Genomic DNA, 14395 nt, shown 5'->3' with positions numbered 1-14395 from the left:
CCGTAGGTGATGTGGCATTTACTTCTGCATATACTGAGGGGTGTCTATGAAGCCCTGATCTGATATCTAGAGATAATGCTCATGGTAGTGGAGCATTATCGTCGGTAGTGGCTGCCTGGGGCTGATCCATGTCCTCTCAATGTAAATATGCGAAATCTCCTGCCTGATGATCCTATTCCTCTCCTGATGAGTGAGAGTATAAGTAGGTGCATGGATGTCATACTGGAGGGGTGGTAGTCGATCTATATCAAGCCCATGTCTAGTGAACCACTCGCTGGTCTGTGCATACCAAGAAGAGGCATCTCCTGCCAGTGCCATAGACTGTGATGCCTGTAGTGCTCGATAGGCAATGCGGTCCCTATCCATACTCTGTAATCTATGTAACAAGCAAACCGTCTGAAACAGTGCCTCTACTAGCATAGGTGGGACTGCTAGCTCTGCTATGACTATATCATGTGGAACGGACGGCTTGCTGCGGATCATCTTGGAGATCATCAGTACCTGTGGGCGCTCTATCAAAGGCCAGATTGAGTCTGCCAAGCCAGGTCCCCATATGGCTGCCCCATACATAAGAGCCGGTGTAACCAAAGTGTCAAAAAACCACCCCTTCGTACGGTGCTTGGTGGCACTGTCTCTCCATCCATGCGAGTGCGGAGTACCCCCTGGTCAGTCTGAGAGAGAGAGAGAGAGAGAGAGAGAGAGAGAGAGAGAGAGAGAGAGAGAGAGAGAGAGAGAGAGAGAGAAATCAAATGTAATATTAACATCTTCAAAAGGCCAAAATGACCTATGAGACCAAAAGGTTACATGTGGTGAATCTAATACCAAGTCTGAGTACAAAAAGTACAAAGAACTGAAAAGAAAATAGTGGGTAGGGGTGGGGTGAAAGCTGATACAAAGGAGAGAGAGGGAGAAATGAAATGAAATGCAATGTTATATTAACATCTTCAAAAGGCCAAAGTGACGTATGAGACCAGAAAGTTACAATGTGGTGGATCTCATACAAAGTCAGAGTAACAAAATAACAACATAACAAAACAAAAATACTATGGAATCCTAACCTGCTCGATGTGAACTAAGCAAAGAAAGCAGCTCGCTGGGATAGCTAAAAAGCTAAATCACAAGAGATCCAGCATCGATCGCTGGCGGATCTCATCAATCTCCTCCATCATAAGTAGTTTGACCGGGCATCGTGCATGCCTGGCCAAATTGATCCGAATCTTCTCATGTAGCCTCCGTCGATGCTGTGTAGTCCTCCGCAGTCGTGGGCGTCTGGATCTCCCCAGCTCAATCGCTCGGTCGATCAGTGTGCCTTTGGTGTGAGACGAATGTGAGAGAAATGAAATGAAATGAAATGTTATATTAACGTCTTCAAAAGGCCAAAATGACCTATGAGACCAATCTGTTACAAAATGGTGAATCTAATACTGCTACTAGAATCCATCCTCATCTGCACTCTCGATATTGAGAGAGTATGGCTCACATCCTATGTTGTAGTCTCCGATGCTGTGTAGCCCCTCTCCTCAATCGTGGCCGTTTGGATCTCCGTAGCTCCAATGCTCGGTCGATAAGAGTGCCGGTAGTGGTTGAATGAGTGTGGGACGACGAGCTCTGCAATGATAACTGCTCCTCTGGTTGTCCCATATCTAGTGAAAAGAAATCTGTAATCTGTCTCTGGGACTGTCTCTCTCTATCTCTCCCAAGTAAAGTGTCTCTACATCTGTGTAACTCAAGTAGATATAGCCCAAGACATCTCAGATCCTCATAACCCATGACCCTAGAGAAAAGATCGAAACCCTCTCCGAATAAGCAATGGAAACGGCCCCGTATCTCATAATACACTCTGCAATGACATATGTAATGTAGCTCTATCTCTGGCTCTAACTGGCATAAGCGGCATATCCTGCTGTCTGTTGGTATCCCTCTAAATCTACCAGTCTCAATCTCCAGCTGAGTGAGGATGTGCGTATCTGATCAATGGCACACCGCAAACCATGAGACATATGTGTGTCCATGTAGTTGGGTCGATCACAAACCCATCTCCTGTGAGGTGGAGAAGATGCTCTCTATAGAAAGCCATCTTCGTGCCCAACTCCTGTGGCGGCTCTATCCATGTCCTCTTGGTATCCAGCTAGATCACGTCCTGATGAATTGAGTCTAGCAATCTCCACCCATGTAAGAGACATCGAGAGTGCCCGAAGAGATAACTGGAAAGGGGGCAGCCTATCCATGGTGAAACCATGCATCTGAAACCATGATGTCATCCGTGCATACCAGCATGAAGTGTCCCCCTGAAGAGCTAACTGTCTGCAAGACTCAAGGGCAAGTCTAGCATATCTGTCTCTAGTAGTATCCCACAAGCTGTGCACAAAGGAGACTAATCTGGCAAGCACCTCAATCTCCATAGGAGGGGCAGCTAGCTCTGCTCGTATGATAGCGTGGGGTACGGAGGCCTTGGCTTTGATCAATTGAGAGATCATAGATACCAAGGGCCTCTCCATACGTCTCTAACCATCCTGGCCTACAGAAGGTCCCCATGTTTGCACCCCATACAACATAGCTGAGGCTACTAAGGTATCAAAGAGCCATAACTTTGTCCGAGGTTCCTTGAACTGAACCTGCGAACACATCCTCTCCAACCTCCCAAGGCCGCAAAAGCTCTAGTCAGTCTAGGCTCTCCCCAAAGAAAACCTCGGCCCAGTGAAGACATCTACAATCTCTTCACCATATGTGAAAGTCGGTGCTGATCTCCTGATCCACTGTGGTATGGTGTTAAACACCATAACGTTGGTTTTACCAAGGTTTACAGACAATCCACTATCCTCTGCAAATTTGTGTAATGCATCCAACTATCGCTACATACCCTTTGGTGAGTCAGAGATCAACACAATATCATCAGCATATAACAACAATGGGATCCACGTCCCTGCCAGCTGGGCACCTCTATCACCCTCTCTGTCAATGTAATCAGACACCTCATCAACATACATACCAAATAGAGTAGGAGACAATGGGCAACCCTGTTTCACCCCAATGGTGGAGTGAACTAAATCAGATATCCCCTCCGGAGTGCGTACATGTCCCATCACTGATCTATACAGAGCCATAATCCCCCAAATCAACACTATGGGCACCCCCACTTCTGCAGTCTGCGCATCAATCAAGCTCTCGTACCATGTCAAATGCTTTGCGGAAATCCACAAAGCTACAATAAATCAGTCTCCCATGTGACCTGCCCTCCGCAATTATGGCTTTGAGTGTCAGAATATGATCAAGAGTGGAGAAACCCCTCCTGAAACCGGCCTGGCCCTTTGCTCGGACACCCTCACCCTCTGCCCAATTACTCAACTGCTACTCTAGAATGGATGCATACAACCGTGGCAATGTGTGCCCAACCATAATAGTGCAGTAAATCCCAGGATCTGTAGGATCACCTGCTTTGAAGATAGGCACAATAGTAGACAACTTCCAAGTCTCAGGTAACCCCTCACACATGGCACGATTGAACAACACTGCAAGAACCTCTACTAGCATATCTCTAGCATGTATGTGTAAAGTGCTCTGCTACTAGACCATCATGATCATATGCCCTGCTCGTCCTCATCCTATCAATGGCTCTCTCTACCATCTCAGTGGTAAAGAAGGTGCTGGTAGGTGGGCATGACTCTCTAGGATCTGGAAGGGGGTCCTGTCCAGTGACCGTATATAACGATGAGGCATACTGGCCCCACACATCAGGAGAAGTAATCACTAGGGAAGGGGAGTGCTCATGAAAGAATCGCCACGCCTCTCCTGAGTCTCTACTCAAGAACAACTGATACAAGTCTCGCTCCATCTGGGCCAAGTAAGCTCGTTTCTTCCATCACACAAGAGAGAGAAATGAAATGAAATGAAATGATATATTAACGTCTACAAAAGGCCAAGATGACCTATGAGACCAAACTGATTACAATGGTGAGTCTAGTACCAGGTCTGGGTATATACAAAGAAAACTACAAACTAAAAACTGAGATAGGAATGCTACCGACTCCTATGGGTGGCTGGTAAGCTGAGCAATGGTATAATGCCACAAAGGTATAAAGTGGTGATAAGTGTCACCATGATACAATATAGCAGTAGCATAAAGCCTATCCTGATCGACACTCCGGGTGTCGTGCTAGAATCCGGTGTTGCGTGGCTCCCCTCCTCATTCGTGGTCGTCTCGATCTCCCCAACTCTATAGCTCGATCAATGAGAGTACCACTGGTGTGTGTATGGGTGGGAACCGAGCTCTGTGGTGGCGGTGGCCCCTCTGCCTCTGTGGTACTCGGACTAAAGAAATCTGAGATGCGTCTATGGGACTGTCTCTGTCTATGCCCTCTCAATAGAGAGTCTCTATGTCTCTGTATCTCAAGTAGAAATAATCCCAGACATCTCTGATCCTGATATCTCATGACTCTATCTAACGAGTCAAAACCATCTCTGAATAAACAGTGAAAGCGTCCCCGAATCTCATAGTAGACTGTGCAGTGACATATGAAGTGAAACTCTGTCTCTGGCTCTACATGGCATAATTGACATATCCTCCTGTCTGCTGGTATGCCTCTGAATCTACCTGTCTCAATCCCAAGCTGGTGTGAAGATGTGCGTATCTGGCCTATGGCACATCGTAACCCATGAGATAGATGTGTGTCCATGTAGCTAGGCCGTGTGACAAATCCGTATGTCGTGAGCTGGAGAAGATGCTCTCTATAGAAAGCCCTCTTCATACCCAACTCCCGTGATGGCTCTATCCATGTCCTCCTGGTATCAAGCTGGATAAGATCCTGGTATCCTAGTCCCCAAACCTGAACCCCGTAGTGCATAACTGAAGCGACCAAAGTGTCGAAGAGCCAAAGCTTTGTTCGAGGTTCCTGGAACTGAACCTGCGAACAAATCCTCTCTAAACCGCCTAGGGCTGCATACGCATGAGTCAATCTAGCGTCTGCTGCCACTTTCAGAGTGAACCTCCGTCCACTATAGACCACCCCAAGATATGTGTATGCATCAGTGTACTCCATACTGTCCTGACCATATGTGAATGTAGGTGCTGATCTCCTGACCCACTGTGGCGTGGTATTAAATACCATGACCTTGGCTTTACCAAGGTTGATAGACAATCCACTATCCCCTGCAAAACTATGCAATGCGTCCAAATGTCTCTGCATACCCTCTGGTGAGTCTGATATAAACACGATATCGTCAGCATACAATAAAAGAGGGATCCATGTCCCTGCAAGCCGAGCACCTCTATCTCTTCCTCTGTCGATATAATCAGAGACCTCATCAACATACATACCAAATAAAGTAGAGGACAATTGGCATCCCCGTTTCACTCCGATAGTGGAGTGAACTAAGTCAGATATCCCCTCTGGTGTGCGTACATGACCCTTCACTGAACTGTACAATGCCCCCATATCAATTATGTGGGTACCCCCAATTCCATAAGTCGGTGCATCAATCTGGCCCTCGGTACTGTGTCAAAAGCTTTGCGGAAGTCCACAAAGCTGCAATATATCCGTCTACCATGTGCTCGACCCTCCTCAATGATAGCTCTGAGTGTAAAGACATGATCCAGTGTGGAGAAACCCCTCCTGAAACCAGCCTGTCCAGGTGCCCGTATGCCCGTAATCTCAGCCCAACTGCTCAGCCTATGCTCAAGGATGGATACATACAACCGTGCCAATGTGTGTCCTACCATGATAGTACGGTAGTTCCCCGGCACTGTGGGGTCTCCCGTCTTGAAGATAGGTACAATAGTAGACACTCTCCAACACTCAGGAAAGCCCTCACACATGACACGGTTGAACAACTGTGCAAGCATCTCTGCCAACAAGTCCCCAGCATGTATAATGTGCTCTGCTACCAAACCCTCATGATCATGTGCCCCGTCTGGTCTTCATCCTGTCAATGGCTTCCTTTACCATCTCAATGGTAAAGAAGGTGCTCGTAGCTGGACATGGCTGTGGTGGATCTGGTAGTGGTGGCTGTCCAGGTACAATGTATAATGATGCTACATACTGCCCCCATATCTCCGTAGAAGTAATCACTGGTGGGGGAGACTGCTCATGGAATAGACGCCAAGCCTCTCTTGAATCTCTACTAAGGAAGAGCTGATATAAATCTTGCTCCATATGGACCAAGAAAGCTCGCTTCTTCCGTCGTACTAGTCGTCGTGTAGCAATATGAGACAGTCTATAGGTGATCACTCCCAATGCAAGCTCCCGCTGGATCTAAGCTCTCCTCTGTCGACACTCCTCATTATACCAACTTTTCTGAGGCATGTGCCCAGAACGACGTCTTTGACCAGGCTGAGTGTGTGGGTATGCCTCTGTCGCTACCCCATGTAATGTCACTGTCAGCATAGATGTGATCTCCTCCACTATGTATTCTGGCTCTAATGTGCATAAAAGTCTACGTATCTCCTCTGCATTGACTGAGTCAGTCTCTGGTATAAAAGTATAGTGTGGATGTCTACCACCCCGTGAGGCTTGAGATGTATTGTACTCAAAGGAGACTGATAATGTTAAAAGTGCATGATCTACTGCTATCCCAACAGGCCTGAGCTCCACTGTAAAATCTTGAATGTGAGATAAAGCTCGGATGTGTCAGAACATAGTCTACAATACTGGCCCCATGTCTGTGTGGAAAACAAGTCAAACCTGTAGATGATGGGAATGTCGGTAAGCCATTCAGTATGGCTAAACTGTGAGTACTCGTCATCTCCTTGAGGTATCTCCCATACTCTGTATGCTCTCGGTCGTGTGAGCATCTCTCAAGCCCCATCTCCTCTCGCTCTGGTTCTCTGAGCATCTCCTCTGAGGTGTCATAGAAAACCGTCTATGAACTGCCTGTACGAGCATTGAAATCCCCCAATAGTATGACGTCTCCCTCCCTGGAGAACTCCCAAATATCATCATCAAGTACAGAGTAAGGAGACTATCCTCTGGGTGAAGCATATATTGAAGTGCTGGGAGGAAAATAGCATATGGCGATGTACAAGAAACGTCCAATCTCTGCCCTCAGCCTCATCCACATGTATCTGGCCTGATCATCTCTCCAAACTATTTGTAGTATTGGTTGGAGCTTCTCTCTAAAAAGAACTGCTACACCTCCTGATCCTCTAGTCCCATGCTCAGATCTGGTGCATGTTTGGCAAGCTGTCTCCCATCTGTATCCTGATATATGCGGCATCAATTGTCCTAGAGCCTGATGAGTCTCTGAGTAGAAAACAATGTCTCTGTCTCTGAAGCTGTCCTCAAAGGCCCCCACATCAAGTCTATACGAACCATTACAGTTCCAAACCGCCATCCTGAGCGTGGTCCCATAGGTCTCGCACCGTCATGTAGGGCGTCTCTCCATAATGACCACTCTTCCTTCTCTGTAAAAAGTTGTCTTCCCCTTTTCTCTTGCGGCCCTAATCTTTGGCATGACTTCCTGCATGTGGGCAAGCCGTGAGAGAGTGAGATTGTCACCAAAAAAGACACCAGTCTTTTTGAGAGTGGGCCTCCTCCTCAAAAAGTCCTTCTCCTCAATAGAGGGGAAGCGCAGTATGAGAGCTCTTCCTCTTGATGTTTCCCCCGTGCCTCCACTTTTCTTACCAACTCTCCATGCTCTTGTGTGCGTCGCTTTTTGCATCCCCATTAGTACCATGAGCTCCTGTACTTCCTCGTCGATTTTGTCCCGATCGTTGAGGCCGGTAACCCTCACATGCAAGGCTCTCATACGTCTTTGTTGTTCCTCCTCAAGTGTCATGTTGATGATGGTGGGAGTGGAGATTGATACCTCCTTGCCTTTGCCCTTCTTTGCGACCGAAATCCACTTCTCCGCTTCCTCCACTTTCTTATGGGTTTTGGTAATCATATCTGTCCATGAAGATGTTTTTGCTTCCTGTTGTTTCTCCTCTTCCTTAATGGCTTGCATTTGCTCATTGATTATCTTAAGTTCTTCTATCACTGAGGGTTGGATTTCTCCCTCTTCTAGTCCACCATTGGCTCTTGCCTCGGCTAGGTCTCTCTTGAGGGCTGAAATTTGATTCTTGAGGTCTTCGATTTCGGCCCAATGCTCCATTTTCTCCACAGTTCGAAGCTCGGTCTCGTTGATTTTCCACTGAAGAAAGACCACCTTCTCCATATCCCACTCTTCCATCTCTGTCTTGTATGCCTTCATCTCCTTTTCTATGCTTGCTAACCTCTTGCTAGTAGTCATAAAAGTTGATTTCTTCATACTGGTGATGCCATTGCATGCAAACCACTCAAGGGGGAGGGGCTAGAGAGAGAGAGAGAGAGAGAGAGAGAGAGAGAGAGAGAGAGAAATGAAATGAAATGAAATGTTATATTATCGTCTTCAAAAGGCCAAACTGACCTATGAGACCAGAAAGTTACAATGTGGTGGATCTGATACAAAGTCAGAGTAACAAAATAACAACATAACAAAACAAACAAAAAATACTATGAGAGAGAGAGAGAGAGAGAGAGAGAGAGAGAGAGAGAGAGAGATGAAATGTAATAATAACGTCTTCAAAATGCCAAAATGACCTATGAGACCAAAAGGATACATGTGGTGAATCTAATACTAGGTCTGGGGTAACAAAAGTACAAAGAACTGAAAAGAAAATAGTGGATAGGGGTGGGGTGAAAGCTGATACAAAGGGAATACAAAGGGTTAGCCGATACAATGGAGCTCTCTAACAGTCGAGGCATCATATACATATACATCAGTATCCAGGACGGCTCCTATGTCGCGCCAGTATGGTATGGATCCTCTGTTGCAATCTGTGTTGATATCAAGAGGGCCCTCTCATCCGTGGGCGATGCGATGCGACCACCCCAACTCTTATCGCCCGATCAAGCAGTATGCCTCTGGTGTTGTTATGCTGTGGGGGCTGCTCGAACTCCTCTGTCTGTGTGACTGAAAGAAATCTGTAATCTTCCGTTGTCGCTGGATCTCTCTCATTGTGCCCCTCTTCAAGAGGTCCTCACTGTGTTTGCGAATCTCCAGTAAGTATAATCCGAGGCATCTCTGATCCTGGTATCTCATGACTCTAGAAAGTGGCCCAAACCCTCTTTGAATAGAAAGTGAAAGCAGCCTCGTATCTCATAGTATACTGGGCAGTGACATATGTAATGCAGCTCTATCTCTAGCTCTATTTTTGGGTACTCCTCTAAATCTGCCTATCTTGATCTCTAGCTGATGTGAGGATGTGCGTATCTGACCAATAGCACATCGTATCCCGTGGGATAGAGAAGAGAAGAGGAGAATCAACACGCAACGGCGGAGTTCCGACCCCAGATGCAACAAAAACTGGCGCCCCTTCTCGGTATTTCTTTATTATTATACTTCACAAGGTACAATGCCCGAGGGTCCTCTCTTTGGTAATGCTCCCAACCTGATCTGCCAAGAATAAGGCCTTGAGCACGCTTATAAAGGCCCCTAGAAATTACATAAAAAGCACTTAGTCCCATAAGTAGTAGACCCCAATACCTGGCCCGCTGCCCCAACACAAAACGCAAAAATTCGTACAATGCAACATCGAAAGTCAACACGAAATCTCGGTAATCAGTGCGAAATCCGAGAAGTCCGTACAACAGTGCCACGTCAACAACTCGATGCAGATATCGGTCCTTCGCTATATTGTGTAAAGATTTTGGGCCCCTCGGCCATGTTCAGTCAATTGGTAAAGTTAGGTTTTTAAACCTAGCCCTCTTTAGGCCCCTTGGCCTGAACCTGCAAGTTGGTGAAAACTTCTTCTGCTTCTTCCATTAGGTTTTAGGCCCCTCCGCCGGGTTCTATCAGTTAGCCCATGCCATGTCATCATTTTATGACAATTACGTCGTCTAAATCGGCCTATGAGAGAGAACAATGTACATGTGTGTGTTCTCTTAGTATCCAGAAAGAAAGAGGTGCTAAAAAATAACTTACTACAAAATAAAATATTGGCATGGGGGTTTTCTACATGTGTATGAGGGATGAGGGGTGTCACAAGACGGGCACCACGTGCCAATAGAAAAGAACAGACTGAACAGACTGTTAGCACTTTAATAGCAACTGAACTGAAAGAGAGAGACGACACGCGACACGGAGTGGCGGAATTCCACCCCAGAGAGTATTGGCCCCAAACCTTGGTGCCCCTTTCGGTAGTTCTTTATATTGCATCAACACAGTACAAGCCGGTACTCCAAACTCCGCACCTTCTCCAGGAAGCATGCCAGAGAATGAGCCCTAACCTCATATTTAAAGGCCCTTGGCCTAAAAAGCAATTACAGTGAAAAGCCTTCAAACTCAAAAGCATCTGGTCCAAAAGCAAGCCAAAAAGCTGTCAGTGCAATTTACGAAAATCCGTATAGTCCTGCCATGTCAGCACCGCAACGTGAAAAGCGGAAATCTGTACAGTTCTGCCACGTCATCAGCGAACATGATTTTTGGAAATATGCCACATCATCAGCCTGCTTCGCAAGTTCTTGTCTATGTGTGTGAGCCTTGCTTTATTTCCTGCTGCTCTGCCTCTTTACTTAGGGTTTAGGCCCCTCGGCCAGCATCTACAAGTTGACTCCATTCTTCAGGGCTTTGACACGTCAACAGTTTGTTACATCTCCCCTACTTGAAAGAGAGTAATCGTCCACGATTACAACATATCTGCAAAAACAACTCAAGTTAAATCAAAAATTTCTGAGGGTCATTCCGAGGGACATTTAGTTTCGGAACTCTTGATATTCCGGCGTAGTAAAATTAGCCATTACACCCAGACCGTACCGATCTTCCACGGGTGTCTTCATGCACTAAAATTACATACCCAGGCAATCTCATCCAATTAGGAATATTCAGTAGTTGGCACATCACAATGCAGCACAAATGCTTACATATGCATGTTACAAGACATGAAAACATAAAGCCGCCGATGAACACTCCCCCCGCAAATAACCATACAGGTCCGGGCCATGAGCTGTTCAACGACTCCCTCATCACTCCTCCCTCAAATAACCTAAAAAGGTCCGGGCCATGAGATATAGAGGCCTTTCTACAACCAAACGCCCCCCACCGCAGCCTACGTCGTTTGGAGGCGTTGAGAGTAACCACTGCTCAAACTTCTTAATACTCCTCCCGCATAACCATCCAGGTCCGGGCCATGAGTAACAACAACAATACCCCCATACCCCCCCCCTCCCCCCCCCCCCCCCTAAATTACCACAAGGGTTCAGGCCATGAGTTAAAAAAAACAGCATTTTTCAATCATTCAATACCCCCCCCCCCCCCCCCCCCCCCCGCAAATAACCACAAGGGTCCGGGCCATGAGTATGAACAAGTAGTCTCAAACATCATTTCTCACTACTCTACCCGGGAGTAAAATCACCAATCATTGAAATCAGTACTAAAACCAGAGTCAAACAATTCAAATCGGCACCAAAATAGGTTCAAAACAGATACCATCCATTTCAAATAGGATCACCAAACAAGTTCTCAAACAGATTTCGAACTTAAAAAGCAATCTCGACATTAGTCGAGCTCGAAAAGTCGACTAACTTTCCATCCTGAAACTTACACCAAAAAATTAGGGTTAGGTTCATTCCATAGGGTCGTAGCCGAGCATAGCATGGTCCATCAGCTCTTAGTCAAACAGTGTTTTCATTGGCGGCAATGGTAGTCCCAAGATAGCAATCGCACTGGATCTCCAAGGTCATCTACTCGTGAAGAGACATGTACTGAGAGATGTCGAGAAATTTCAAAGTATCATCTGCTAGGGTTTCCATGGCAAGCATTTTAGGATACCCCACTCTGCCAGAAGTTGCACTCCCAAGGAAGATGTCAAAAACCATACAACTTCAGGCAAAAAATTTCTTGCCAAGTACTTGGAAGTGTGCGGCTTCGTAGCTATGAACATCTGCATAGCACTGCCTCTGAGAAAAGCATTGCCTCGAAACAAATTTTGGATCCTTCTCTTGTAAGTGATCTTTATGGCTTATGCCCTGTAAGACATGAGCAGTGAAGACGGAGCGCGCCCGATGCGTGATGTAGTAAGGGTGGGAGTGGCTAATAAGTCCAGGGTCGGAGCACGAACCTAAAATTTCCAATGAACTTTTGAAAGTGCAATCTTGCTTTGTCTGTTCCTTGGTAGGACCGGTATGCTTTCAGAAAAGCACACGCTTGATGCTCTAATACCACTGTCACAACACGGGCACCACGTGCCAATAGAAAAGAACAGACTGAACAGACTTTTAGCACTTCAATAACAACTGAACTAAAAGAGAGAGATGACACGCGACACGGAGTGGCGGAATTCCACCCCAGAGAGTATTGGCCCCAAATCTTGGCACCCCTTTCGGTATTTCTTTATATTGCATCAACACAGTACAAGCCGGTACTCCAGACTCTGCACCTTCTTCAAGAAGCATGCAAGAGAATGAGCCCTAACCTCATATTTAAAGGCCCTTGGACTAAAAGCAATTACAGTGAAAAGCCTTCAAACTCAAAAGCATCTAGTCCAAAAGCAAAGCCAAAAAGCTGCCAGCGCAATTTACGGAAATCCGTACAGTCATGCCACGTTAGCACCGCCAATGTGAAAAGCGGAAATCCGTATAGTTCTGCCACATCATCAGCCAACGTGAGTTTTTAAAATCTGCCATGTCATCAGCCTGCTTTGCAAGTTCTTGTCTGTGTGTGTGAGCCCTGCTTTATTTCCTGCTGCTCTGCCTCTTTACTTAGGGTTTAGGCCCCTCGGCCAGTATCTGCAAGTTGACTCCATTCTTCAGGGCTTTTGACATGTCAGCAGTTTGTTACAAGGGGGGATGGAGCTTTAACTCTAATATCTAGAAATATATGCATAGAGGAGTATAACCATGATATGCGAAGGACTAGCTAGCTCCATTTGGTACCAAACTGGGAGTGTAGTATCGCATGCTTAGGCAGGTAGGGAGTGAAGGGTCCCCACAGAAGCAGCAGGATTTGAGAAGGCCCACTCTATGCTCTCGGGTGTCTGCTCTAATGTGACGCCTCTTGGAATGTAAGTGGGTGAAACTGGGGCAGCTAAGAAGCAACCAAGGTGTCTCAACTCTCTCAACTCCCATAATGCTTTAAGTACTGGCTGTCCTGCCAAAAGGGCTCTATATCAGCCCCGTGCGCTCTCATATGCTGGATATCTATATACATAGTGCTCCTCGCTCTCCACCCCAACTCCACATACCCTGTGGTGGCAATTTCTAAATGCTAACATCTGTAAGGTCTCATTGGCCAAGTATATCAAAAGCCAGAAACAGTGTTCAGAAAAATAATTCCCTTCAAGTTTTCTCCTGACACAAAATTTCCAAATTCTGGTCCGTTTTTTTCTAAAACTATTCTGAAGGGGCATTTTTCCTTTTCCCTCTGCTTTGAACAGGCATTTCTGGAGTTTCTAAAAGGTAAAGTTGTAAGCTAAGACACTTTTCCTGAACATTGGGACTCGGTAACAATCACTCTACCATCACAGTATGCAGCATATGTGCCCTTTCTCCTTGCCTCGAGAATGCATTGCCACTTTCACAACCAACACATAGAATGCATGGCATATGCTCCTATCAATACGCCACCGGTGCAGAAGTCAGATCCTCATTTAAAAAGGGGGGAAGGGGGGATGGTACGGGGTGGGGTGAAGGGAAGTGTTGATGTTACTTCATCAAATACTTCTGATTGATTAGTATGTGCGTTCAGATAGATGCTGCAGTATTGATTGAAACAAGTGATCAACACTCCAAAATTACTAATCCTTAAAAGTACAGATCAGGCAGTCAGACCTTCCAGTCAAACAGTCCTGCCGCCGCAAGCCATTCTCGTGAAAATGGTGCTTCTGACATTGTTATTCGTTTCTCATCTGTCATGTCTGCTAAGCTTGATAGACTCTTCAAAAACGCTGTAGTATCAAGAAGATTATAGCCATCTCCATAAAGAACTTCGAAGTCCCCCCTGTCAATTCGCAACATGCAGACAAATCAGCATTAAGGCATGTCCTATTGTAACCCCAGAGGCAATTTGAATGTTAAACAGACTTACACTTCAGGTTTCAGGGACTTTTCTGACAAGCTAGAAGTGATGCACTCAAGACTAGAAGCTGAACGAAGTGTGAATTCTTTTTCAGCATGTGTATACCACTTTGGTATACCTAATTCCTGGCCAGGTATCCTTTGCATTTGAAATCCAAAGACGATAGCATCTTGAAGTCTTCCCGCACCACTTTTCTGTAAATTCATTAAATACACGAAAGCTTTTGTCAATAAAACAAATGATAGGAAAAACACAGGATCTTTACGAGGTTGTAAGTAAGGAAAACATCTGAATAAGCACAGAAAAAGCTAAAATCAAATGCATGAATCAGAAAGGAGACAGCATGGAGGTGTGTACTTATTACGCTCAT

At 46.0% G+C, this 14395-nt stretch overlaps 2 protein-coding genes across 2 annotated transcripts in view; both read right to left on the bottom strand.

The window, feature by feature from the left end:
- Positions 1–14395, bottom strand: part of LOC147430004 (L-arabinokinase-like) — a 131671-nt gene that overhangs the window by 35815 nt on the left and 81461 nt on the right. Inside the window, exons 15-16 of the mRNA XM_086496202.1 lie at positions 14035–14219; positions 13779–13947 (exon numbers count right to left, since the gene is read on the bottom strand). Coding sequence (XP_086352328.1) covers positions 13779–13947; positions 14035–14219 — 354 coding nt within the window. The remainder of the gene's footprint in view (positions 1–13778; positions 13948–14034; positions 14220–14395) is intronic.
- Positions 7357–8241, bottom strand: LOC147430005 (uncharacterized). Its single transcript, XM_086496096.1, has one exon. It carries the CDS (start codon positions 8239–8241, stop codon positions 7357–7359), a length of 885 nt encoding a protein of 294 aa, XP_086352222.1.

Source organism: Adiantum capillus-veneris, chromosome 22 (assembly GCF_014529385.1).
Source record: "Adiantum capillus-veneris isolate H3 chromosome 22, ASM1452938v2, whole genome shotgun sequence".
NCBI classification, from domain to species: domain Eukaryota; kingdom Viridiplantae; phylum Streptophyta; class Polypodiopsida; order Polypodiales; family Pteridaceae; genus Adiantum; species Adiantum capillus-veneris.
The sequence above is the reverse complement of the archived record's forward strand: the minus strand, read 5'-3'. Positions and strand labels throughout refer to the sequence as shown.

Coding starts and splice junctions, on each gene's coding strand:
- LOC147430005 (XM_086496096.1), bottom strand. CDS start 8,241: ATGAAGAAATCAACTTTTATGACTACTAGCAAGAGGTTAGCAAGCATA.